We start from the raw sequence: 26933 nt of genomic DNA on the forward strand, positions 1-26933 counted from the left end.
ATGATCAAAAAAGAGTTTTTATGTTTAGCCTGCCCCACTTTACACATAATGAGTAAGTAGTGTATGATTTAATCTTAAAATATTTTATTAAGCGCAGATAATAATGCAGAAATCCATGTAATAAAACAACTTTAGAGGACAAGCTAAGTCAAAATGAGTTACTATAAATATTGAACTTAGAATTCTTATTTTACATACACAACTTCTTTAAAAAATGGACAATTATAAATTAACAGCTTCCAAGTAATTGGAATTTGGTATGTTTGAGATCAGATGGCTGTGCTGCAAATCTTCGGCTTTAAGACTTAGGAGGATCTGTTCTCCTCTGTAATGGGCACCACTTGGTGCCAGGGTGTGCGTAGGTGGACGGGAGGGAGGAAGGGGTGAGCGTGGTCTTAGTGTTGACAGTCAGTTGCATTTTCATGACTTATACTAAGTGAAAATTAATTTTCAAGAGAGATGATAGAATGCAGCTGCAGAGTTTAGTTTTGACATGTTTTGTTTTTCAAGGCATTTAGGATCTTTGAGTTCTTAGTCTTAAAACTCATGACAAAGCTGTTGGGAAAGACTTTGCCTCTACCGTCTTCTTCTACCTGGCCCATGATGATGTAGTTTAAACCTACAGAGGAGAAGATGAGATTAAAAAACAGAAATCCAGGATGTGATTTGGCAAGTATATCTCTGTATCTGTGGTGTCTGTTCATTTGCACTGTTACCAATGCCTTCTAATATTTTTTTCTTCTTACCTTAACCATATACTTCCTTACCCATCTTTGCCATGCTTGTTATGCAATAGAATACAGTTATATAAAAATAAAGTGTATATATATAGCTAAATATCTACTACATAATTAAATATATCGGAGATACTCATTAAATGTAGACTGTCAAATGAGTCTGGAAGGCATTAGTAATGCATTATAAACACTGGATAATGTAGCTACTAACACCCAAAGCAGAATGTGACTCATTCATTTTGAATATTTTCTCATTTGCTCAGTTTGTAGGGTTATGCACTTACGGATAATGCACTTCTTAAGTTTTTTCATTCCCTTTTCCTCCTCCAAAGACATAAACATTTTTAGATAAATACAAAGGCAGTCAGGCAAGCAAGGGGAACTTAATGTGTGATAAGCCCTGGCTTTAGAGAAATCGGATGGATTTGTGTATTTATGGCTTAGAAGGGTTAGGGGGTTTTGAGGCCTTAGGCTGGAAGGACTGATATTAGAGGGGTATAAGCAGAAAAGTTTAGATATTAAGTAATGGCTATTGAATAATTCATGGTGATCTAGGATGAGAAACAGAAATATGTGGTTTGGAGCCAGCGGTCTGCTTAAAAGGAGGCCATTTGTTCCACCAAGGATATTACTATGTCTCCGAGACAGGTCTTGTTTCCAGAGAACTAAAGGTAAAAGCAAAAACTAGTTTCTGACAAGGATTTTTCACTTTGGTACTGCCCACTTGAATTAATATGCTTAAATACCAGTAGTATCCTGAGTGTTATCAGGGTTTTTTTGATGCTTAGTAAATTATTTTGACTCTTTTCCTGCTGTGGTTCCATCTATGTTCTCCTGTTCTAGCCATTTATTCAAGAAGCAGAGCTGAAAACTTTTACTTAGTTACTACAATGAAAAATGGTCTCAGTGTTTCTTATACCATCATATATGTAGCACTTGTTACGTTTAACTGACAATTATTTTGGTTGAGCTCTGTATAATACTGTTTAAGATAGCTATAGAAATACTGGCTGTTTGCAGATACAGAGTGGACTTAATATTACTAGTATTTCTAAAGTAAAGATGTAAATACATACAGGAGAGAAGCAACAGGGAAACGTGTTGATTTTTGTTGTTTGCTCTGACATGCTGCTCTTCTAGTTGTTTTTCCCTTCTAAATAACTGTGTATCGAAACTGGCTCCAAATTACATACACGTAAAACCAAAATCGAACGGAGCATCATTTGAGAGAACCAAATCAGATTTTAATTTATATGATGTTGTTTAAAAAAAATATTATTTTTCAAACTCCTTTGATCTAAGTGAGTGTAATCCTTTATAAGTAAAACTGAAAAATGCACTATAGACCTGGATAATTATCCTAAATTGATTATGATACTAGTTGTTCATTATAGAAACAATTACTGTAATTGTATTGATTTTTGTGGTCCTATTTCAAATAGCGGTTTTCAAAACTATTGTCTTTTATAAACACACAAAGCAGTTACTTTTGTGTACTTACCTCTTCTGATGAGAGGACACTGCTTGCATACTACAGTAATCTTGGCACTCATGCTCTTGCCGGCTTGCTGAATTGCTAGATTTCCCTCCTTATATACATTAATGATGGATACTGTTGCATGCAGACTGCCAGCCCGCGTTATTGCTGTGATTACTGTTCCCGTTATTACTAGAAGAAAAGACATCCGATAAATTTGCTGCATTCTTATTATTAAGACATAAATTCTGAGGCATCATAAAAACTGAGGAAGTACATCGGTCCATAACCAGGAAACAATACTGGAAATAGTTACTAAAAATGTGGGTATCACCTGAAATAGGTAACTCACTGCTGACAGATTTTGGTGGCACCAAATACAAAACTGTTCTAGAATGTATCATTCTCTCGTAAGCCCAGTTCTAGGTTTTGGTAATTTCAATTGAACAGTACAGTTTGATGCTGCTTTTGATGACTAATTTTAAAAAAGTGGAGAAGTTAAATTGAAAACATTCTAGCCAAAAGCTGAACTCCCAGCTCTAAGACCCTCTTAAATGAGTAGCAGGGCATAGTTAATGGCCTGGGAGCTAAATTTTGATAAATCCGAGGCGTGATGCTGATACAAATTTGCTGATTTCAGCTAAATGTAGACTACAGATTTAGACCATCATATCTCCCAAAGACCCCTCCGCATGAAAATAAAAATACCGTATTTCTTTTTTTCCTAGGATGACTAGATTAAGTTGTAGGTCATCTTTATTTATCAAAAGAGAATTATAAATAGTACAATTTTTTTTTCTTTTCAGATCACCTTTTGTAGATCAGCTGTTCTCTCGTAGGATCAATTAGATCTTGAGTTATCAAGTATGTGCAGCCAGATTTGTTTTACAAATCTGCATAACCCACATTTTGGGTGGGTGTCTGTAAATTTGCACATTACTTTCCTTTAATCCAGAGCTTTTAATTAAATAGGAATGTTCACGTTCAATCAAAAGAGAACTGGACGTTTGCTGGATATGGCAGTTATATTTCTAGAAACAATAAAAATGAAATGCATGACAGAAAGGAAATAGCTCTTATTTTCTAAATTCATCAGGTCAGCAAATAAACTTAGAATAAATCATACTCTACAAACAGCACACTTTCTGTTCTTACCTTATGATATGCTTGCATTCACAGTAGCATATCATATATTTTTGCTCTTACTCCTGCCACAGAAAAGACTGAAAAATTTCAAGTATTTGACAAATGGTGAGAGAGGAGAATGTGATTTATTACCCTGATGCTAGTGGAAAAAGAACAAGTTTTATATAGTGTCATCAACCACAAGAGCTGAGGTGTAGTCTGGAAGAGGAAACTATTTTATTTTCATTTTTTTCTCCATGCTGCTTTTGGTCTTGGGCCAGCCTATACCAGTTGCAAATTAAAACAGGCTGGTGATCAAGAGTGGTAAAGGGTTGTGCTACAGCAACTCCATTCTGCTTCAGGGTACAGCCACAGCCCTCAACTGGTTTCCTAGCAAAGTGATCCAAAGCTGCCCCCACATTCCTGAAACAGCAGATTTCCTCAGATCTCATGGGATTAGCTATAAAGTTAGAGTTAGGTTAAAAAAAAAAAAAAAAAAAAAGTAGAGGGGTGGTTGTCCCATCAAATTTTCATGCATGTTGCAGGGGATTTAAAAAGTGTCCAGTATTACTACAGGAAAATACTCCTGAGACATAAGAGAATAAATCAGCAGTGACAATGCCATCCAAATATACAGCACACACCATTTTTCCTGAGTGATTTGTGTCTGTGTAGAGAAGCCACTGCGTGTAAGCTTCCATGCCTTCCAGTTTCTTTTAAAAATATTTTGGAAGTCTATAAGCTGAATTGTGGAACAGTCAGCAGGTACAGCATAAAATGTGTCTCAGCTGGTTACAGAAAACGAGATGACAATACAGTAACTGAATCAATTCTCTCCTGTAGGAGGTTGTCTAATGGCACTGCTTTTCAGATTGAGAAAGTATGTTTGTTTCAGACATAAGCGCAGTCCCTATTTTGGAGTATCTCCAAGAATGTACTGAGTGAAACACAGATACCAATGTCAGATACACACTGTGGTTTAAGAATATAGCCTATACGTTAACGAGAACTCAGAACTACGTCTGGTAAAATTCCTATGAGTCTTAAAAACACAGTGCCAAGTGAATAATGAAAAAGAAACAAACTCTGCTTCCTTACCGAAGTTACTTGAACAATAATTGCTTTCGAGAGTCCCACTCCTCTTACACTTCTGCTGGCACAGGGCAACTGTAGGTTTCACAACTTTTTGAAGAGCAAAAAGTAAATTGAAATTGAAATGAGATATTTGATACAAGTGCAAAGCAGTATGTTTAAACAAAAGAAGAAAGAAGAAGAATCCTGATGTATCCATTAACTAGATCCGGTATTGCAAGGGACAAACACCACAATAACTCTTTGCTGTCGCCTCCAGTCATCATCTTTTCACGTGTCTCAGCTATGTATCTGTTCTAGTGACCTTATAGAATGGGATGTTAGTGAAAACTTACATTTGACTGCAGTGTGATCTTAAAAATTAACTTCTTGTTGCCTGTTGTCATACAGCCCTAGTAGTACACCTGAAGTATAAAAACGTTACATTGCAGTAGCACTTCCGAGGGAGGGGGTGGCCTGTTCCTTGAAATTACTGTGATGGAGGAGAGCAGAGTTCAAATTCCTGACTTTTTCCCCTAAAGTTTTCACATAGCTTTATGACACATAGTACTGTAGAGTTTTTACGGATGACATTTTGTAACACAACTTAATGTTTGAATTATCTGTTTAATATTAGGGATTGGCATTTCCTTTCTGAAATGGAATGCTTTGTTTATAAACAAGTTAATACACTTTGTATTTTTTTTCCTCCTTGGGTGGATGTTAATAGTCTCTGTTGGGATGCAGTTTTTTAGGGCTTTTATGTCCTTTTCAAATTTGTTTGGAATCAGTCAATGACATCATAATTTCGGGAAACACGGAGCGGAGACGGACAGATTAAAAAAAACCCAAACCTCTACATAACCCTAAGTTCCAAGGAAAGCTAGATTAGTTATGAAGAATATCTTTGCAGTTTTTAACTTTCTTTACAATGGAGCGTTTTGCAGAAGTCTTATTCAGCCTATACTTTCTGACAAAGACCTCCTGACTAATTTTCCTATCAGGAATTTTTACTACTTTTTAATTGAATGAATTGATTCCTTTTACAATTTTCCAAGTTTCTGAGATTGAACTGAATGGCATTAAAATTACTTTGTCTTCAGTGTTATACCCATGACTGTTAGAAGATCTGCATACTCATTGTTTTGCCTTTCTAATCCAAAGTTTAAAAATTGGACCCTGTATTTTTCATTGATTTCGGATTATTTGGTTTTTGTGTTTTTTGTTTCAGTCCTCACATGATAGGTATTCAGTGAGGCTCTTTAGAAGGTTATATGCCTCCCACAAGGAAAATTGTGCTGAAGGGCAAGTTACTATGTGTATGGAGGCATAACTAGTCATATCCTACGTGATGTAGCCTTGGTCCTACAGTCAGATCTACACGCTCATGGGAATGGAACTCCCACCACCATCACTTCTGCTGCCTTGATGTGTCTTCAGGGTTCTTTCCTACCGGGGTGTATTTCTAAAATTATTTTTAATTATATGCTGAGTTGCTTTTTATAAAGTGAGTTCTGTGTAGAATACAACGTAGAAATAATACACTATATTCAACTCTTAGAACTGTAAATTAAATGATAATTTTTCAAATTACAGTTAGCGCTTGGCAGGGTGCCATGACATTTAATTAGTTTTCCCGTCTCACAGTGTCAGTTGCTAGGTCGGGCGAGTACCTCCTATCTCAGTGCTGCATGGAGCACAACAATAACTAAGAATTTAATGTTCTTTGAGTCTTTCCATTCAGTGTCCATAGCAGGAATATAAGAAATGTAGCAGGTAGATGAGTCACAGGTGCATGCCAGTATGGTAGCTGCCAAAATTGTATTGAAGTGCCCTAATTTTTCTAAATTTAAAAGTGGGATTAAAAGAAAATAATCTTGTTTGGTCGTTAAGAAGTGCTTTATAGTGAAGAGCTGAATTATTTATTATTAGAGTAGCAGTTACATCAGAATGATTTACAGGTCATGATTTCATTTTTCTAATGTTTATTTTCACCCATTTAAAATACCTTTCATTAGCAGTATTTAAGCACCACAGCTTCTTGGTTTCCTGCTGACAGGCCATTGCTGTCCTGACTTTTGATGTGTTTTGAGTACAGATCAGGTTATGTGTTGCAAAAAATCATAAATAATTTGGTTTTTTGCTATAACTGTATCTTAAATCTCTCACATTCAGGTTATAGAAATTGTAAAAATTTATCTGTTCGGTGTCTCAATAATTAAGTAGTTTTGGCACACCTTCAGAGAAATTCTCCTCTGATCTTTTGTATATGCTGACTCGTCATAAATATAAAAGAACACTTATTTTTAGTGTGACACGTTTATTTATAAGTTCCAATCCAAGAATTTTTAAAAATAAAAATAATTCTAGGACAAGTGTCATGTCGATAGGATGCTGACAATCTGAAGAGGACTCGGGTGGCTTCCATACCAATTTCACTTGATCTTAGTAACGATGTGATGGAAGATTTGGTCAGATTTTTTACATATCAGCTTGTGTAGAAGAGAGAGTTCCTTTACATAAAACTATTTCCTGAAATACTCAGAACTTCTTATACAAAAGAATTCTGCTTATCCCATTCTTCTATGGAATTTGCTAGTTAAGTGTCAAAAAATTGAGAAAAGGCAGGAAAATTCTCTCAGCTAAGTGAGTTACTGTTACACTGAACTCTTCCCTGAATAATTTCCTTTTAATAATCTTAAGTAGATTCTCCCTTGAGTATATCAAGATTCTCCCTTGACTATATTAATTTTAATTCATTCCCTTAACATTTGAAATGCTAACAAACCATAAAACTGTAATTTTTAATATGCTTTCTATTACGTTTTCCTGTAACGTTCTACTTGTCCTGGAATGTTTTATTTTTCTAAGAAATAAAATAAAACCTGTAAAACTTACTTGAGGTAGCAGAGACTGTTGTGGTAGTAGGCAGAACTGTAGTTGTGGGTAACTTTTTTGGTCTAAACTTATAATGGCCAATAAAACCATCAGCTGTTAAGCTTAAATCAGATAAAAACTGAACAAGCAACTCATTTCTCTCAGACAGAATAGGCCTGAAATAGAAAAACAAAATATTTCCACTGTTTCAAATGTCAAAGCCTAAAAGCATTAATAGCATTCTTCTTACAAAAGAAAAAAAGAGGAAAAAAGAAAAAAAGGCACTTTATTTACTGGTCTGAATGTGGTACCTGCCCCCAGGCTAACACTGACATACATGTTACTTTGCTGGCACGTCAGACGCTGGCATTTTGAGTGTGGCTCTCATTCTGATGGATCATCTAAACCTCTGATTCCTGAAGGCTATGTCAATACGAGTGTCTTTAAATTCTTTTGTGTGACTGCATTGCAGACTTTTAATTCCATGGAACGGAAGGGTCTAGATTAACACAGTGGGAAAATACCTTGAAGAAATGGGATGTAGCAGAGATAAGTGAATGTTGGGGGTTTTGAATTTGGTTTTGTTTAATGACAAACATCCTATGCATTTGGAAAGCCTTAAGAAGACTAATTTAGCGTTGGATTCTGTAATTCTTAAGAATCACTGAATGCCTTGGGTTATTTCTGTGGCTCGGGTTTTGTCAATGATTGGATATTCATTACCATGGCCTCGAAGAACAAATGGAGTTATTTCCTTAGGATTTGAAATACCACAAGCAAGCACTGTTCAGTATATTAGTTTTCAGTTCATATGCTGCACGGTACTTTCTGTGCCCCCAGCTGCCTGGGGATGTGGATGTAGTACGATGAGACTTCATTCAAGACCTCTACTAGAGACAAGCATGTGGAACACGCGCCTGGCTAAAGCAGCACTGCTCTCGTTCTTCTGTGCTTTCCACAGACCTCCTCTCGATATTCATTAATAATGAGTAACACAAAGTCTTCAAGCAAAACCACAGTTTTTGGAAAGAGGAAATAAAATAAGTACAGGGGCAAAAGAATCTTGGTCAGGAGAGAGGAAAAGAGTGTTTTTAAGATGTAGTTCTACTAAAATGGCTGCGGTGTTTCTTCCCAGCAAGCGTGGGCAGAGTTCAGGAGCGGAAAGGCTTCAAAACACTCAAATCAGGCCTTTGAACTCAAAACTTGTGATCACCTCCCAGTGTTTCAGCAGGTGTTTCAGAAATGGGTTTACTCTGATGGCTGAGGCTGACACAACTGAAGGAAGTGCCTGGTGGTCTGGGGCGCTGTGCGTTGCAGGTGCCGCGGTCAGCGGCGGGCTGGGCACGGGGCGGGCTGGGCAGGGGGCAGGCGGCCACCAGCAGCTGCCCCAGGCCTTGGTCCAGGTCCTGAGCGCCAGGGCTGCAACACCGAGGCTGAAAAATCCGGCCTAGTCTGTGTGTCCTGCCTTTTGGAAAAAAGGCTTTTTGTCTGAGAGGCAGGGTTGGTTTTTTTTGGAGTAATCACTTCTCCTAATCGATTGTGATCGTTACGTACGCCATTCACTCATGTATCACAGTAACTGCATTTGGGGGTCAGGTGTGTGGTTACAGGGTGCCCTTGTTGGTCTGCTGCTGGGTCGGAATTCATCTCGGCAACCACCAGATGAGTTCAAGGTACACGCTTTACTCATGCTTCTGATGTAGATACCGTTTCTGTGACAGAATGCCACATTACGTTATCTGTATCTGCTGGTTCACGACTAACCTTTCATAATTACTGTGTCAGACACGCAAGTAATCCTCTTTACAGAAGGCTTGCTTCACAATTCAGTTTACACGCCGTGATTTCTGGTTCTTTTACAACACTGATCTTGTCCTTACTGTTTTTCTGAACCCAGCTTATAAATTATGATTAGAATTCTGCAGAGCTAGTGGAAAGTCCCCGAGAGCCAGGCTTTCCTCCTTTCACTGGGTTTAGAACCTGCCTATATACAATTCTGCAAGGGTGAGTGACTGTGTTCAAGCTCTGTGTTGGATCTCTGGTTAGCAAGCAGTGCTATCCTAAAATTGGCTTTCAGGACACTTCTAACATCTGTAATAGGAAATCTCATCTCTAAGCTATGTGGCCTGGGTCTGAGCCCAGTCTTCTGCCCTTATTTGACCATGGCACAAAGTCTGTACTGAAACGTCTATATTCTGAAGCTCACTAGGGTTTGGCAGGCCAATTACTGCTTTGATGTGCTGTGGGGATAGATGCTGAGCCACAGCTGAGAGGTGCTTTAGGAAGCTGCTCCTGGCTGCCTCTCAGGATCTAACCAGCACTTTTTCCTTTTGCACTGCCGTCAGCCAAGACCAGATTCCCAGCAGTGCAAAACACACTTGCAAGGCTGGGCAAGATTCCAGCTGGGAACACGCAGCTGAGTCCCAGGGACTGGTGGCCACCAGCCTCACCTGTAAGGGGTGGTGTTCGCTGCTGTCTTCTGAGAACCAAGGGAGGGACAAGATGGTGTGGAGTTCATTCCTCACCTCAGCTGGAAGAGGTCTGAAATGTCACAGCTTACACAGAGCAAGTCAAACTAGACTCTAATCGTGCTTCTGGCTTAAATTCTGTTCAATTAGGAAGCAAGTCCGTTTGCTCCGGCGCTTTGGATCCAACTTGCACACAGTCAGACGCCCATGGCAGGAACTGAAGGTATGTGCATGGGACATCACTAGTTAAGTGTTTCCAATATGAGGCTCTGTTAGGTTTGGGGGGGGGGGGGGGGGCGGGGTGGTTACAGTAGCTTGAAGGTAAATGCCTTACTGTTCTTCAGTAACAGTTGAGTCATAAGGGATGGATCTGCAAAGTCACCATGAGGTTCTCATGCTATGCTCATCAGTGGAATACCTGTCTACGTGGTGATCAAGTGCGAAGTAATGAAGTAATGTAATTAACACCTGTCACCTGCTGGTTGGGTTTTTTTATTCTGTCTACAAAAAGAGGAGTGTTTGCAACAGAATTCCTTTTGGGAGGGAATTTTTACCTCAGATGATGGTGATTTGTTATCTAATATATACAGATGCTCACAACGTTCAGCTCAAGGAAATACATCACCCATTCGGAGACCTGCTCAGTCCCTCTGCAGTCATTCCAAGTGCCACAGCACTGCAAGGCAACAATTAATCTTAGTTTCCAGGTAAAGCTCTAAACTATTAAGTACGAAGTCACTGTGCTACAAATACACACATGAGGCAAAAATGGAAAAATCCTAAATGTCACTTGGCAAAGAGGTGGAAGTGAATGACCAAGGTTTCTAACCCATCTCCTTGTCTTGAGACTCAGCACTAACTCTGCTTTATAAAACCTCCCTCTATCTCACAGCCTTTGGGTTGGAGGCAATATGGGAAGATGGTTTGCTAGTGAAGTTTTTCCTGAAAACAAGGAGGTAATTATGTATGTAGCTACAGCTAGAATTCAGCCTCTGGCATCATTTTAGTGGCCTGAATTACCTAGCAGTTAAAGAACAATCTTACCCGTAAGACTCTCTGTTATCAGTATCTTTTTATAGAGCAGCTTTCTTAACTTTACTACAAGAAGAGGGGCCTGAAAAGAAATGAATGTAAGCGTGAAAATTTCAAATTGGAAAAAAAAAAAAAAGGGGAAAGAAAAAAGAAAAGTGTAACTCAAGACCAAAAGCCTAAGATGGCTAAAGGAAACTGAAGTACTGAAGTTAATGTATTTCAGGTGCAGCCCTACCCTTGGTTAAATTCTTGCTGGATTTCTAATAAATTTCCATAGACCTAAGCTTACTCTAGCACTGTCATGCTATTGCATAACTGCATGGAGAACAAAAAATCTTTAACAAGACTCTAAAAAGAGTCCTACTGAGTAACTGCCTCCCCTCTACTCTCCTGAGGGTATACTACATAACCTTAAAAAACCCAACCAAACAAAAACCACAAAAGCAACCCACAGTACATCTCCGTCCAGTGAGCAATGCTTAGAAAGGCAGAGGTGTGCACCTCCTTCCCCTGTGCCACAGGCAGCTGCTCTTGGAATCCAACTAGCTGCCACTTCTGAGATATGTTCACACACCTCTACCTTTGGTGATTTGGGTTTTTTTCTTTAATGGCTTGTATTTCTTGGAACAACTTGCATTCTCTTCATCTTCTAAAGCTACTCGGCTTTAAGAAGCATGATGGAAGTGGAACAATGGGAAAGGAGAGCTGAAAATTACTAGCCTCACCCAAAAAACTTTACAGGTTTTTTTGAGAATAATTATGATCCACTATCGCTAGACCCAATTATATAGTTACAGGGCCATTTGCTGGGTTGGGGGTGGGAAGCTTGGGGGCACAGGTTGTTTTTTGGGCGATAGGTGAGTTGTGGGTTGGAGCAGAAGGTGTTGAGTGGGTTTGGGAGCAGCAGTTTGATAGCAAAGCTGGTGAAAGCCTGCTGTGCTACATAGCACGCTCAGGAAAGCCGTCTGTGCCATGAGAGAGCGTGCCTTGGCACAGGTGGAAGGGATGGTGAGCAGCGACGCGAGGAGCAGCCAGAGACCCAGCAGAAGGGAGCGGCTGGGGGGGACACGAGTCAGATCAAGTGAGTAACGAGCCAAGGGGCTAGAGAGGTCAGCTGGATCTTTGTACTTCAGTACCTACAATCAAAACATACATCCTAAGGGATATTGGTGCTCAGCTGCCATTAATACTGGTATTGTCCCAATATCAATAGCATTAGTACTGCTGTTAGTAGGCAGCGCTCTAATGAGGCTTGAGGGACAGGGCAGAACATGGGTTGCAGCCAGGGCTAGTTATGGAGGGGGAGAGAAAAGAGAAAACCTAGGGAGAGGAAAGATACTAAGCAACTGCTAGAAGGTCAAGTGAAGGTAGAAAATGTCATATTTATAAAAAGAATTACAATCTTTCAGAAGCCTAGTACAAAACTGTTGGCCAAATGACACATGACGAGAGTGAACTTCATGATTCAAGAAAGTTACTTACGCTGGTGGGCTGTCTCCGCAGTACTTCCCAATTCTTTTAGCATCATTGATTTCTCCACCATTAAACACTGCAACATAGTCATATCTGCAGTAGTTGTCTCTCTCCACATCAAACTTCTCAAATTTTAACTCTATGAGCTGCAGGAGAAGTGTAAATAACCGATTAAGGTTTTGATACGCAGATTTTATTAGTGCTTCTTGTTGTAAGTGGCCTCTTTATATGAAGTACCAATTGATTTTTCTTTTTATAAAGGAAAAGTCCTTAATCCACTTAATTGTGGAGTAAAGTATTTCAATCTGCGTGACTTCTCTCCAACAAATGGTTCAACATATGACTCCAATATTCTATAAAACATTTTTTCTTCTCAAAGATAAGCACGTAACTTCTGATAAAGATATTTTTATGAGTGAACGAAAATGTGATAGTAAGGGTTAGGTGTTATATTGCTTTTACAATAACTGTAACAAATCTTAACCATATAAAAGGGACTTTTAATTGTCATTGTAGCATACAAGGATATGCTAAGGAAAAAGCAAGGGCAAAACTGGTAAGAGCCATTTCACTGACTTTGTTAAGAGCAGGGTTCGACTCACTGTGGTTGCCAGTGCTGTGTTTACTTGATGCAGAAATAAAAAGGTCAAAACCAAAAATATCGATAGAAAGAAAATCAGTAAATAGTAAGATTAAAACCAGGAGAAAGTAAGTGGTTAAAGGAATTGTGTTTCCATACACAATTTCCAGAAAAGTTTGGGCTTTACAAGTCACAAGTAAGAACCAGTATAACTCTAGTATTTCCAGTACTGATGCAATTAATTCCAATATCACTTGTATTTGTGGACTTTTCTACTTAAGAAAGAAAAAGAACGGACAAGAAAACAGAAATGCAATTTACTACTCTGAAACAAAGTCCTGTAGTATGATTTTGTCAGTTGTGTGTAGCAAGGAAGGAAAATGCCGCGTAACTGCACAACTGGAACAGAGGTACTGTATGCCCTCAGGCTGCTGCTTTATATGAAGCACAACAGTATTTAAATCACCTTCCCATAAATAGTATGAGTTGAAGCTTGATTGACAACACTGAATTGTGTTGATTGTAGATATGCAGGATTTCTCTTTAAACACGTTCTCAAACAAAGATGGTATTAAAACTTCTAGGACTGTGCAAAGAAAAAGGAGTCATTCATACACTGCGTACACTTTATTTGATTTGCTGGCAGAGTGAAACTGATCTTGTTCTATATTCATAGTAATGATAGCCTGTTATCACCTGATGTCTGAGTTTTGGCTGGATATTCTTTTGCACTGTTCAGATGTATAAGACATCATTTTGTTTCCCATAAAGTATGAGTAACCTAGGGGGACTGGGTTTCAGAGATGAGTAAGAGGCTTGTTTCCAAAATCTTTTCATCATGATGAAAACATGTACTTTAAATGGAAGTATTCATCTGAGTAATATGCTTGTGATCAAAAAAGATGGTATAGAAAGAAGTAACACAACTGTGAGCAGAAATGCTAAATTTGTCCATAGCCAGCAAAACAGCAGGCCATAATATTGCCTTTACTGTTGTTCATAAGTGCACTTTGCACTAATAACAAAGTATTTAATGATAGAATAGAAGCTCTACACCATCATGAGACGCTCCTCCATCTTCTGTGATAAATTAAGCAGTTATTGATTTGTATTAGAAGCAAGAGTGCCTTGTTTTATCGCTCACTGCTTGTGAAAGGGAAGCAGAGAGAGCGGCACCTAAACTTTGACAGATGGAGGAGTGAACAGCTTTTTATGTGCACATGAAGCGAGATGCTCATTCACTGCCTCCTCAAAAATGGCTTTTGTCACTGTCAAAGTTCTGTCTTGTTTGCATGCAAACAACCACTATTGCAGTACATGAAAAGCACATATTCAGAAACTTGTGGACTTACGGAACTGGATCTTCAAAAGGCACAGGATATAATGCTCTCATTTTTATGCTTATATAGCTGTTCTTAAGTCTGCTCTACAAGCTTAGGAAAAGTTTTTAGGCTTATCTAGAGATATTTGGAAAGAACCAAAGTAATCTGCAGTTTACAGATAAGGTGTTCAAATTCACTGCCTATCTATAGGATTGTTAAATGACCTGTATCTAGCAAGCAAGGAATGTGGATTAAAGAGGAGTACAGGAAAGACTAAGCTGACATGCTGCTTTAGTTCAAGGGAGAAAATACCTTGGTAAATGGAAAAATATGAAAGATCTGAAGAATATATTTATCTGGGCCGGCTTTTTTTATTTGGAGGATTATGGTCATGAGCAGAAGATTAAGAGGAAAGTTGTCTTTACATGTAGAGGAATTTAAAAAGCTGGATGTGGTTAAGAAAAGCAACCTACCAAACATGCCTGGTGACCAAAACATTCCATCATTGTAGACTTCCCGCCGAGGTACAGAGCAGATGGCTCAGCAACAACCAGAAAATGTGAAGCTCGGATTAAGGTTAGCCCTACAGCGTAGGGGACATGTTTGTGTTTGCCATGCATGGCCAATGGTGGTCAATGAGACCTCCTGGTCTGCTGTCACCTCTTCAAGTCTTAATGAAGTGACAACATATGCTCTGACAGCATGTGGCTAATCAAGCAAGCATGCTGAGATAGAGTCTTCAAAATATGAAATAAAACAAACTTTATGAAATGTACATTGAAAATCCCTGTGCAGGACACATCCAAAGACATTCCCTGTACTATAAGCAGAATAAAATAATTTCCACTTTTAATCAATTCTATCAGCTCTGCCCAAGTACCTCAACAACAAACTGTAGCAACACCAAAAAATGCTACAAATGTTGTTAGACTGAAACCTGGCATCAGTCATCATGTTTGGTCCTGAGATGATCACCTGCCCAAACTTAATTTGCATGACGTTTTGTTAATTAACAAAATCATCTTCAAAACACAAATCTGGTTTAAAAGCCTCACCAGTCACAGATGCTTTAAAAAGTTTAGTTTAGGGGAAGGTATCCATGCACAGCAGAGGACACACAATGTTGAGAAGGCACAGAAGTTACCAGCGTGCATCAGGCAGTCCGTGACAGGAAGGCGGGTGTCACCGGAGCACAGCCGTGCCTGCGCTCCCTGCACGTACCCAGCGCCACGTTTCAGCCAGATCCCAATTTTATTGTTTCAGTGCGACGCAGCAGCGTGTGGTGCGAACAGGCTGTTGGTGAGACCTCAGTCCCTGCGGGCAACGGGAGCTGGGCTGCGCCAGTTCTTACCTGGTTCTTCGGGGCGACGATGTGCCAGGAGCAGGTGACTCCTGCAGGGTAGTCTCGCTCCGGCCAGTTGGGCGTTTGGAAGGACCCAGACGGCTTCTCCAGTCGTCCCCCACAGTACTGATCCCCTGCAAGGACAGTGCACCATGCTGACCGAGTACAGCAGGGACAGGCCACCCATGTAACGCACTTGTTCTGCTGCAGGGCCCTCGGCACGGGAGACCCTGCCAGCTCAGCTGCCTCAGCCACAGCCCCACCACAGGACACGGCCAACCCTTCAGCTCAGCCGGTGGCACCTCCGGGAAATGGGTTTAATAAAGGGCAGGGAATGCCGGAGGAGGAGCCGTAGGTGCTGGAGCTGCCATCGCCATCAGGGAGCTGTGCTGGGGCTGACAGGCATTCCTGAAGAAACTGCAGCCAGCAGAGAACCCATGACAGAAGAGAGATTTTTTTTCCTTCATATCTCCTCCTCCCAGTCCCAAATTCCAAAGCTACATCAGGTATGTAATCCTTGTTTATAGCGTGACTACAAACCTTCTTTATTAACTCTATCACTTTACAGTTAATACATCTTTCCAGAAGTGATCAACAGAGGGATACAACTGGAAGGACTAATAAATTACTTACTCATCACCTGCACTGCATCTGCCCAACAACCTGTCTAGCCTGGTACCATGCTAACAGCAAAAGCCTTGAAAATGGCACTCAGCAGGGTGACCCCACCTCCCTGTCACCTCCCAGCCTCTCGCAGTTCACAGCTTTCCCAAGCACAAGGTAATAATTTTGTTTAATAATACCTAACAATTTTTTATTTTATATGTTTTCCTGATTGTTTTTACACCGGTGTAGAAACTGACAGTCCATGACTTCCCCTGGCACAGCATTCCACTGTGTAACAGCTCACTGAGAACACTCACCCTCTCCTTCCCTTTATAGCCACTTGCTCATCTGGTTTTTTTATTAGAAGAGACCGTGACCCTGGTCCCCATTCACTTTTTCCATACTGGTCATGACTTCAGAGCCTTCTCCTACACTTCCCTTGAGCTTCTCTTTTCCAGCATGAAAAGGTCTGTGCTGTGCAGCTGGTCTGGTCTATGTGTAGATGATGTTCTGTAACTCTACCATACTTGCTGTCTCTGCTTCAGATAGTGTTATTATACCCTGTTCTGAGGTGGGAACATCAGAATGGCACACAGTATCCAACACGTAGGTGCATTATAGATTTATAGTGGCATAATTTGTTGTTGTTGTTGTTTGGCCTTTATTACCTCTTAAAAAAATAAATTTATGTTTCTTTTTTGATACCTATTGAGCACTGGATTGATGCTCAACATTTGTTTTCATAAATTACCTATTTTAAACCTAAGATCTCATTCCTAAGTGGTAATAGTTAATTCGGAGCCCATTGCACTGTACATACAAGTTGGGGGGGTTTCCCCTTATTTGCAGCATTTATCTGTATTGAATTTCAACCGCCATTTTATTGACTATCCATTATCAGAACTGCTGCTAGATGCAGTTCTTCCACAACTCTTGCAATAGTTAGCCCTCCTCTTTACTACTTTGATTAACTACGACGGCTAAACAGTTATACTTCGCTATTTGCTAAGCAAGATAATGACTACAGTGAACAGCACAATCCCTACTATCTCTGGCATTTAAACAATTCCATCAAGTTGTACAGTTATATTTGTCTTCAGCATACACGTAATTGTTAATTACCTCTTTCATGTGGTTCTGCTGCAGAAAACTTTGCAATGAATCCACTTCCAGCAGTATTAGCATCCGAAGTCATCTGCACCAACATTTTATTGCTGTTGGATACAAGAGCACCTGGTTTGACAGTGCCACAGAACCTGCCGATGCGCTGACCATTGGCATGACCGTTGTATATATCCACAAAATCATATCGGCACAAGTTGTCACTTTCCAGGTCTAAATATCTAAAAGAAAGAACCACTACTTTTCCTTCTGGGACCTGGAGAGAGAGAGAGAGAGAGAGAGAGGCAGGGGGAGGGAGAGATTTATCTTGAAGTATGACCGCCACCACGTATCTATCTGATCCCACTATTTGCATGAGTATTTTCATATCCTTCACTTTTTGCCAGTTAAGCTCTTTTTGTCAACTATACTGCAGGCAGAGTGGTTTTTAAAATCATATTGGACCAATGACAAAAACAAAGCTCTGGCCGTCTGTGTTGCCATTAGCTTCCTCCTGATCTACAGTATCGCCTAGCCAGGTGTGTATAGTTGATTATATACCATCGCCACCCAGTTCAGCTTGGCATGTTTCTCTTACTTTCTGCTCAAAGTATGCCATCAACCATGCAGCTCCCTGTCACCGAGTAAGGTGAGGAGGATGAGATGAATATGGGTTAAAAAAATAAAATCAAACAGAACAAGCAATTTACGATTTTGAGCGAATGCAATGGCCTATCTTATCTTGCTGATTTGTGTCATAAAGTTTCATAGTTTGAAGGATTTTTTTAATCTACTGACACATGACTTGCATTTATAAATAAAATCAAAAACTTTAAGGCTAATGCTCTATGACCCTGATATTTAGTTATTGGGGTAAGTATGTTTAGCTTGAAGTCTGCAGGGGAAGATTTATATTTGGATGTAAAACTATAAACAGAGAATTCAAAAGAACCATTAGTGGGTGTCCTCAGTACAGAAAAGAGCTCTGTTTTCAGAAACGTCTGAGGAAACATAAGACAGGACAAATCTTCTTACATGTCTGCATCTGCGGACATTGCAAAACAGGCAGGAGTACTGACAAGGGTGTAAATTAAGAGAGCATAATGGTTTACAAGGAGGAGAACATTTCCCGGGATAGGGTTGCAAGCTTTTATGAGAATAAGCAGCATACGGAGAAGTGACGACTATTCTAACAAAGCGCTCAGTGCTATGTAAAAGGACAGGAAGAAAGGGAGCGGTATTTTAGAGCATAGAGGGACCCTAGACAGGCAGAGTGTAATTATCTGTGTTCAATTCATAGCCCAGTAGAGTGATTACCTATTAAAATAATTGTAGCTGTTCTGCTTTACTGAGATACTGCTATTTGCTGCTTTAAATATGTAACACACACTTAATGTATCTGCACCAAGTCCATGTTTAAGCTACTTTAAGAGTACACGATTTTTTTTTCTTCCTAAGTGACTCATTTTAAAATGCTAGTTTAGATAATTGTCACACAGTGTTTTCATGTTGTGAGTTTCAACAGTTCAAAATGCCTTTTCAGGTATAGATGGAATGACCACTTAATCCACAAAAGATACTACCACAGGCAGCAGCTCTAGATGTAGTGAAAAATGAGCTGTAGAGACGTTAAGGTTACTCATCTGTGTGGCTGCTTTTACGTCCAGTGCTGATACTGATGCTGCAGCAGGACAGACCTCTGCATCAGCTGTTTTCAGGGGCCCGCTGGCTGCCCACCCCCACTGCAGCTCCTGTTGCTCCTGTCAGACTATTTTCCTTCAGGTTCAAAGTTCTCTCAAAAACGCATTCAGTTCCCCTGGGTGGATGTACGTCACTACCGCTGCTACATCAGAACCACAAAACTCACCTAATCTTACCCAGAAATTCCAAAGCACAGTGACTGTGTTCTAGAAAACTTTAAAGCCAGATTTTATGTTTAAAACTGACACGACTGAAGTAAGCAAGCCCTGTAGCTGGTGTCAGAAAACAACCCACTTGGACATCTATTCTGTGAAAGCAGTATGACTCCTTGAATCGCTGCTCTCGTAACTACATCTCTTACCATTGCATTTACTTGTCTTCTGGTCTGAATCCCTAAAAAGCATTAAGACATGGTCATTTTAATGGAAAAAAGAGCTAAAAGGAACTTGGTATTCCTGTCAGAAGACCTGAATGTTATTTATGGTTATGCTACAAACTCTATGTGACCAGAGAAATCAGTTTAAAAATGCTGGCTGTAAGGCTAGTCAGATAAAGTCAGATTTAGGCAGTTACATTAAAGCAGCCTTTTTTCCAGAAGTATGTATGTAAAATCACATATGCTTTTTTGGGGTAGAACAGTCGTCATTCATAACTTTGTACAGCTGGTACAACAGGATCCAAATGAGGTGACCTTTAAATGTTATCATGTTTTAAAACAGACCGAGCTGTTATGCCTACCATCAAGATTGTCCAACATTTTCCACTACAGTGTCTTGCAGCTTTGCTACAACTTATTAATCTTTAAGAATTTCCCCCTTTTCCTTCCCTTGTTTCTGGAAGCTGAGCAGAAGTTGCTCTATCGTGTTAGATGAAAGAGTTATGTTAGCGCTTAGGAGATTTTTCCCTACTTTCTTAGCCTGAATTGCCTCTTTGCAGACACCTACTCCCTCCCAGGGTTTGAAGAAGGACGCTGAAATGTGAGAGGTGGCTGGTTCTGGGATAAGAAAAGGTCTCTTTGCTGTCCTTGTAGAAATGGATTGAGACTTAGCCGAGGGGTTATCCCTCAGCAGTGCTGATGGGTGCCCAGTGACAGCTCAGCCCCGTGAGCGCATCCAGCCAGCGCTGCCCTGCTCAGCCTGGCCTCCGGGCACTGGGTCCTACCCCCAGGCGCCCTGTGCTCCCACCAGGTGGGACTGGCCCGCACTCTGGAGGGAGAGGATGCTGGCAGAGCAGCCAGCTCCACGCTGCCAGCCAACCCTCACCTAAGGCTCGTGTGTTCCGTGTCATGGTCGAAGTAGTTCTGTGCAGTGTTGTATGCCTCCTTCTCCTCTCTCCACCACTGACTACGTTATACTATACTACAGCACATCATCTAATTACATTTCCTTACAGTTTTTAATCTCTATAGCTTCTGTTCGCTCGGTCTACCTGCTTTTGGTCAAGACTGTTCCCCAGTTTCTAAGTTTTGTTTCATGGGTTTGTAAGAAAACGTGCAGGAAAAACTTAGTCACGTGGTCACGAACATCTAACAAGGAGCATAGTCCAGATTTTAGTTGTCAGAATCATCCTTGCTTGCGTTTCGCTGAATTTGGGGAGGCAAGTCATTTACAGAAATGCATGGGCCCGTAATCTCAGTCACTACTTACTGCTTTACTTTAGAAAATAATGTCATTGCTTATTAAAATAATATTTGTCATTATTCACAAAAATAACAAATGTCTTCCAGCACGATAAATCAATTAAAAGTTTGTGGTCTGACCGGGTGACATTCAGGAGTGCAGAGGACGGTGGTTCCACATTCTGGCAGCAGCCACTCCAGTCTGCAGCCACTCCCGAGGAACCCTGCCCTAAATACAGCCTCTTTGCAAAACAATGCTTTGCTTTCATTTGTACCATTTCCCTTTTTGAAATGTTGAAAACTAATGTGCTAAAATCCGCCAATGTTTATCCTAGGACATTTAAAATGTTGTTCCATGAAAAACAGGGGAGAAAGCAAAGGGCAGTGTGACTCAGTATTGTTTACTTTGAGCCACGCTGGAGCCTGATACAGTTAAGATGATGGGATACCTCAGAGGAAGAATTGGACGGAATTGCAGCCTTTATATATTTAAAAAAGAAAAAAAAAAAAAAGAGGGAGGAATCAAGGGAAGAATATGTGATGCTTCCCCTGCAGGGTGTGCCTTATTTTTCCGCTTTATCTATCCAGCTGGAATCTTTCAATGACAGAGGCACACTTCGGGTGAGTAACCCGTACTTGTCCTCTGAATCCCTTCTTATTTCAACTCTATTAACTTCTTTAGGATCAGAAATTATGATGCTAAACTCATGTGAAGGATGTCTCACTCCAGTTGAAGGCTAAAGGAAAATTGCACTCCCTGAATTTTTAGGGTTTTTTTCCAGAGCATAATTCCCTAAAATCATCCCTGTAGATTATTAACCTCTTCAAAAGGGCATGATTGTTTTATATATACAATCCACTACAAAATAAGGTCCCTAGATATTTTTTTTTGTTATTATTCATTGCAGGTATTTCATATAATGGTAATCAAAATTCACTTAAATTTAAAGTAGTTAAGATGTTTTTCTGTCGTTGTTCTGACTGAATGCAAAGCCCTTGTCATCGTTGTGCCTTTTAGGTCCTGGGGAGGATTCCCAAACTGTCATGCTTTTCAGAATTACTTGGTTCAGATTATTTGTTTCGAAAATAATCTTTTGAGTAGGGAAAAAAAACCTTAAATGCCAACGTTTTGAAAAAATATTTTTGCCTAATTTTTAAACCTATGTTGTATATGGGTTTAATGTATTTTGGTGTGTAAAATGCTGATTGGTATGTTTTGCCATAGCAGTCCTAGCTAGATTTGAAAAACACAGCAGCTACCTGCAAGCCAAATGTTATTTCTCTCTACTGAGAATGAATGTGAAAGTTATTTGGAGTTACATCCTGGGAAGAACCACAGTTCCTGCCTAGTCGCTTTTTCCCTAGCTCCATCCTCTCCTGTCACAAAGGGACAATTTTTTTAAAAAATCAGGGTTAGCTTGCTCTCCCTGACAAAGGCACTAGATTCTGTTCACCTATTTCTTTTCTGGCAATACAACCATGTGTAAAGATCTGTTCTCTACCAGGATACAGGGAAATGAATGCTTAAAACGCAGAGAAAATGATTTAAAGTATTTTGCTCCCCCAGGACAGATCCCCAACTCCCCTGATAAGTAAATTTTTCAAACCTTGCTTATTGTCAGCAAACCTGCTGGAACACAGCTCCTGAACGTATAAAAATATAACCTGACATAACTCTGACAGTCTTCAGTATTACCGTTGCACATAAAGTTGTTAAGAGTTTTATGGGAACTATACAATCTGCCAGAAAAACACAGGACAGCAGTCCAGACTCTTGGACTATGTAACACATTTATGTGAGGTGATGGCCAAGAAGGATTACAGAGTATTAAAATAAATGCATATGACACATTTTAGATAAAACTATATACATTACTATAGGAAAGGAAATAGCTGTACAAGTGACTTCTTAGCAAAGCTAGCTAAAAGCTGCTGGGTAGTCTGCCAAGGTTGTAATATAACCACAAGCATGTGCTGAACACTTCTTAGAGCTCTTAGAATAGAGAAGCTGTTTTCTTTAGCCAGCTGAAAAAGTCCCAGTCTCTTGAAATAACAGAACCATAATTGAGTTAGAGAGACTCTTCTAGCTGTAGCAAACCCGTTGGAAAGATTTCAGCTGATACAGATAAAGCAACGTAGCATTCAGGTAATTACCCATAACGGTTTCTAAACCTGTTTTCTTCTAAAGAACAAATCAGCTGTCACCCTGCCTCTCTGTGGACTTCTTCTATAGATGATGAGACCCTGCAGTTGAGAAAACAACAGCTTCATGCTTCTCATGACCTATTCCAGTCTTGCAGACTTGAACGATCCTGCATTAGGCAGGGTGTTTTTGGGAAGGTGTTCACAGCCCTTGGCTAAAACGGACAGGCAAAAATTCTTAGTCACCTTCTCAGATCAGCTGCTGAATGAGGAAGCCTAACAGTAGCTACAGCATGTTTCTTCACGGCAGTGTAACTGGCTTTCTTACCTGGTGCTATTGCAAGCTATTCTGAGCCTCAGCAGCATCTAGTGAAAGGATTTTGTTGTTTGAGTTCAAGCTAGCCAGACCCTCGAGGGTGCACCACTTTCCCTCAGTTTGCTAAATCATCCTCTTTTTAAAGGTGCAAGCTTAGTCTTCCAAGTTTTGTAGCCCTTGCCTTCCCTACATCCTTCCTGCGCATCCAGAAGCCAGTGTTCTACACAGTTGATGGGGAAAAAAAAAATCAGCTTGGCTTAGTGCACAGTTTTGTCTAAGGGGTTAAATGGGTGGAGGCACAAGAAAGCCTGGACTGTTGAGGTTGTGCAGCCTTCTCTGGCTTTGGGTGAGCTACAGGCAATAGGTGTGCAGCAGTTGAAAAGCAGGAGTAAATGGCAGCACAGCAGAAAAATGGGAGTCAGGATGGTGATGAAATGCCAGAAGCCATCGAGTGCCTCCCATGGTCAGTAAAGCCTGAGCGCAGACACAGCTCTGCTGTAATGCTTCTCACAGCACCCGGGCTAACCCGCACACTCGCACCTTGTTGGCAACAGCCATGCTAAGTCTGCAATGAAACCGCTCTGTATGGACTGTTCAAATACAATCAATTGTTCTCCCTCTGCCCCCAATATATGATGAAGGGCAGATCCATACAATGCTTAGTAAATGCTTCTTCAGTGCTGCCTCCATTTGTAATCCAAATTTTTTAATAGCAAAAACTTTATGCTGTTATAATCAAAATTATTACTTCCCTCCAGATTAAACTGTGAACTTATGAAGATCTCATACTGAGGTATACTGGTAAATAACTTTGGACATTTTTTTCCCTTTTATTTAAGGCACGTTTGCATGATTCCAAATGCAATTTGCATCTGCTCTTCAGCCTGTAAGGTGGACCACGCCAACTGCTGTCATCTCAGCCCTCGAGAGCACGAAGCCAGTTTGTTTATGAGCACACGCTGCACTGCGCATCATGCTCTTCTGGACAACATCAGGTTAAAGGTAACTTCTACCTTGGCTCTAATAATCATGCAACATAAAGGTGCAGAAAGCAGCTGTTGCAGCTTCACTGGTATCTTTCAGATAAAATGATTAAAATTACATCACTTGTTGGGTAGGAGTGATTTCAGCCGAGCGCTGTAAACAGATCAATGTCTCCTGCTTTGCGTCAGCATCTCTATAGTAGCAGGAGACCATTATCCTGTGACATCCTATTCTACTGCCGACACCTAGCCTGTAATGCTGTCTTTGAAGTTGTCTTTAGTGATCCCGGCAACACATGGACTAGTTTAACTTATTTTTATGCTTTCTTACACTACTTTTTTTCTGTAAAGCTCATATTCCAGGCCTGAATGTCACAGGAGTTCTTAGTGAACTTTGCCTAAAAACCAGAGAGGAAATTTGGTGGGTAGTTTTGGAGGGCTTAATTTGTATAGATGTGAGGAAAAGTAATCGTTCAATCAAATCCCTTTCTTTGAGCCTGCGGATAAGGACACATCCAGCACTGGAGTGTTTAGTCCTCGTTTAATGGCATTTGCTGTCCATGAATACCATGTCTCTGCCCTACAGTTTCATTTCAGCATCAAAATATCAATCGTACCACATGCTTTCCCATGGTCATTTATAAATGTAACAACGCTGTCCTGTTACTTCGTCAGCTTGCTATGTGACACACTGCAGATGCCCTGGCTGGCACAACACTGCTATTAGTGCACTACAAGCAAACATGCCTGAATTTACTGGTTTTGTTTGAAATTTTTTCTATGTCTTCTTGCCAATGAATTTTGCTTTTCCTCATCTACACCTCAAAGCTTTGCTTTAATCCATTTGATCTAACAAACTATTGCTTTCCGCAGTGACAGGAAGGGTAGATGTTTGCTTTCAAGAGGGTTAGTTTAAAACAGTTACAGGTGTATCCATGGAAGTCAATGAAAATTTGCTTCTGACTCCAGGCAAGGTCAGTTCTAGTTTCAGCCACTGTTACCATATTACAGGAACCCCAAAAAGCTCTGGATAGCTGAGCTGCTCTGAGTTACTGAGTTTGTTATTGCACACATATTATCCTCTATAAAACAACAGATAGCTCTTCATTGTCTTCAGCACTGATTTTGTGATATTAAAAATTCTTACTGTGATTTTCCAAGTACATTTGCTGTTTGGAGGGTAGACTCCAGGGAATCCTTCACTCCCAATAAACCCTGACTCTCCAGATACAACTCCTCCACATGTAAATGTAGGCCTGAGAATAATAGGAAAAATAGTGCTTAATTTTTAAATATATTTCATTTATTCTTTGTATAATAGTAAAGCAGCACAGACTGTCTTATACTTCAAAACACAGCTTAAATACTTAAAAAGATTGCTAACTTTAAACATGTTTCATTACTTACATAATCTCAGTATGGCCATGAATGGGCAAGTTTAACATGCGAACTTTGGCGCAGAGAAAATTACCTACTTGGATCTTAATTCTGGGTTTACACAGACTGTTACCCTTCCCTCCTTTTTTTCACCCACAAGACTGAAAGTGTGATGGTGTGCTGCATCATTGCAAATTGCTATTATAACGGGGAAATAATTATTAACAAGTCATTAGCAATGGCTTCTTATAGTCTATATAACTAGTTAAAATCGCACAGCAATAAGAATAACTTTTAATTCCTTTCTGTTCCGCTCTGAAATGCTTTCAATTCGGATCTTTTGATCACGTTTTACTTACTTACTTAATCAAGACTTACTACACAGCCTGGCTTTGGGAGTTTTCCACCCGCAGGCCGGCAGCTTGTCCCGCCTCCCGGTGCCGCCGGCGGGGGCGCTGGGGGCCGGAGGGGCCGGGTCCCGGTCCTGGTCCCGGTCCCCGTCCCTGCCCCGGGACCCGCGGGCAGCCCCGCGACACCCCTGCGCGGAGCCACCGCGCTGCTGTCGGGGACGCGAGGGCGGGCGAGTGCCCCGCGGCGCCTTCGGCCCCGGGGCGGTGCTGCTGCACGGTAGGGGCGGCGCGGCGCGCTGGGCTCTGCGGGGCTGCCCCGGGCCCTCCCCCGGCACAGCGGGCAGCAGGACCCCGCGCTGCTGCGGGGGGGCGCGGAGCGGGCGCGGTACCTGTGCGGCGGGGCCGCGGGGCGCGCCGCCAGAAGCAGCGGCGGCAGCAGCAGCAGCAGCAGCGGCCGCGGGGCGGCGGGCGGCATCTCCGGGCGGCGGCGGCGGCTGGCGCAGGGCTGGGACCGCGGAGCCGCTCCTCCGGCTGCCGCCTGCTCCTCCCGTGTGCGGCGGGGCCGGGGGAGGAGGCAAAGGCTCCCGCGGCCCTCCGCCCCCGGGGCAGGGCAGGGCCGGGCCGGGCCGCCCTCCCTCCGTGGGGCGCGGCGCTGCCGGCTGCCCCTTCCCCCGGGGGCCTTGCCCCGGCGGTGCCCGGTGCCTCCCGGGGCGGGCGGGGGGCGGTGCGGCACCCGGGGCGCGCCCCCGGCAGCGCGCCCTTTGCGCGGGTAGGGGCGGAGGAGCGCGCGGCCCCGGCGCCTGTCCTCAGGTGGCTCAGCGCGGGTGGCTGTCCCGGGCGTCAATGAACTCAGTGTCACCGTTTGTGCAACCCTGCGCGGCTCCGCCGGCGCTTGACAAACAGTCACGCGGCTTTAAAATTTCTTCTTTATTTAAATTCTAAAGTAAACTTAAAAGGCGTCGTTTTGTTTACCAGTCGGTAATCTTGACCCATTTAGTAGCCCTTTCGCTCCGGCCGTGAAAGCTACTCTGTGAGGGGCTGTGGCAGAGCGAACAGTAATGAACTCAATACTTGTGTGTCTGTAGGATTCGGGCCAAAGTTGTTTGACTGAGAGAAGAAGTGAAAAATTAAGTCGGTATTCTTACTGAACGCAAGAAAACTTGGCATGTAAAAAAATGTGTTTACCGAAACCACGTTCTTACTGCTGTTGAATGATGACATGCGGATTATCATGT

The 26933-nt window shown here is 41.4% G+C and overlaps 1 protein-coding gene across 1 annotated transcript; it reads right to left on the reverse strand.

Moving 5' to 3' along the window:
• On the reverse strand, positions 1 to 26322 carry PCOLCE2 (procollagen C-endopeptidase enhancer 2). Its single transcript, XM_055723665.1, has 9 exons — positions 26088 to 26322; positions 25119 to 25227; positions 17233 to 17488; positions 15514 to 15638; positions 12270 to 12406; positions 7309 to 7463; positions 4438 to 4521; positions 2239 to 2406; positions 1 to 619 (listed from the first exon to the last, which is right to left on the reverse strand). The coding sequence occupies exons 1-9, from the start codon at positions 26171 to 26173 to the stop codon at positions 483 to 485; spliced, it is 1257 nt and encodes a 418-aa protein (XP_055579640.1). The 5' UTR covers positions 26174 to 26322; the 3' UTR covers positions 1 to 482.
• Positions 26323 to 26933: the final 611 nt, after the last annotated feature.

Source organism: Falco cherrug, chromosome 11, assembly GCF_023634085.1.
Source record: "Falco cherrug isolate bFalChe1 chromosome 11, bFalChe1.pri, whole genome shotgun sequence".
Classification (NCBI taxonomy): Eukaryota; Metazoa; Chordata; class Aves; order Falconiformes; family Falconidae; genus Falco; species Falco cherrug.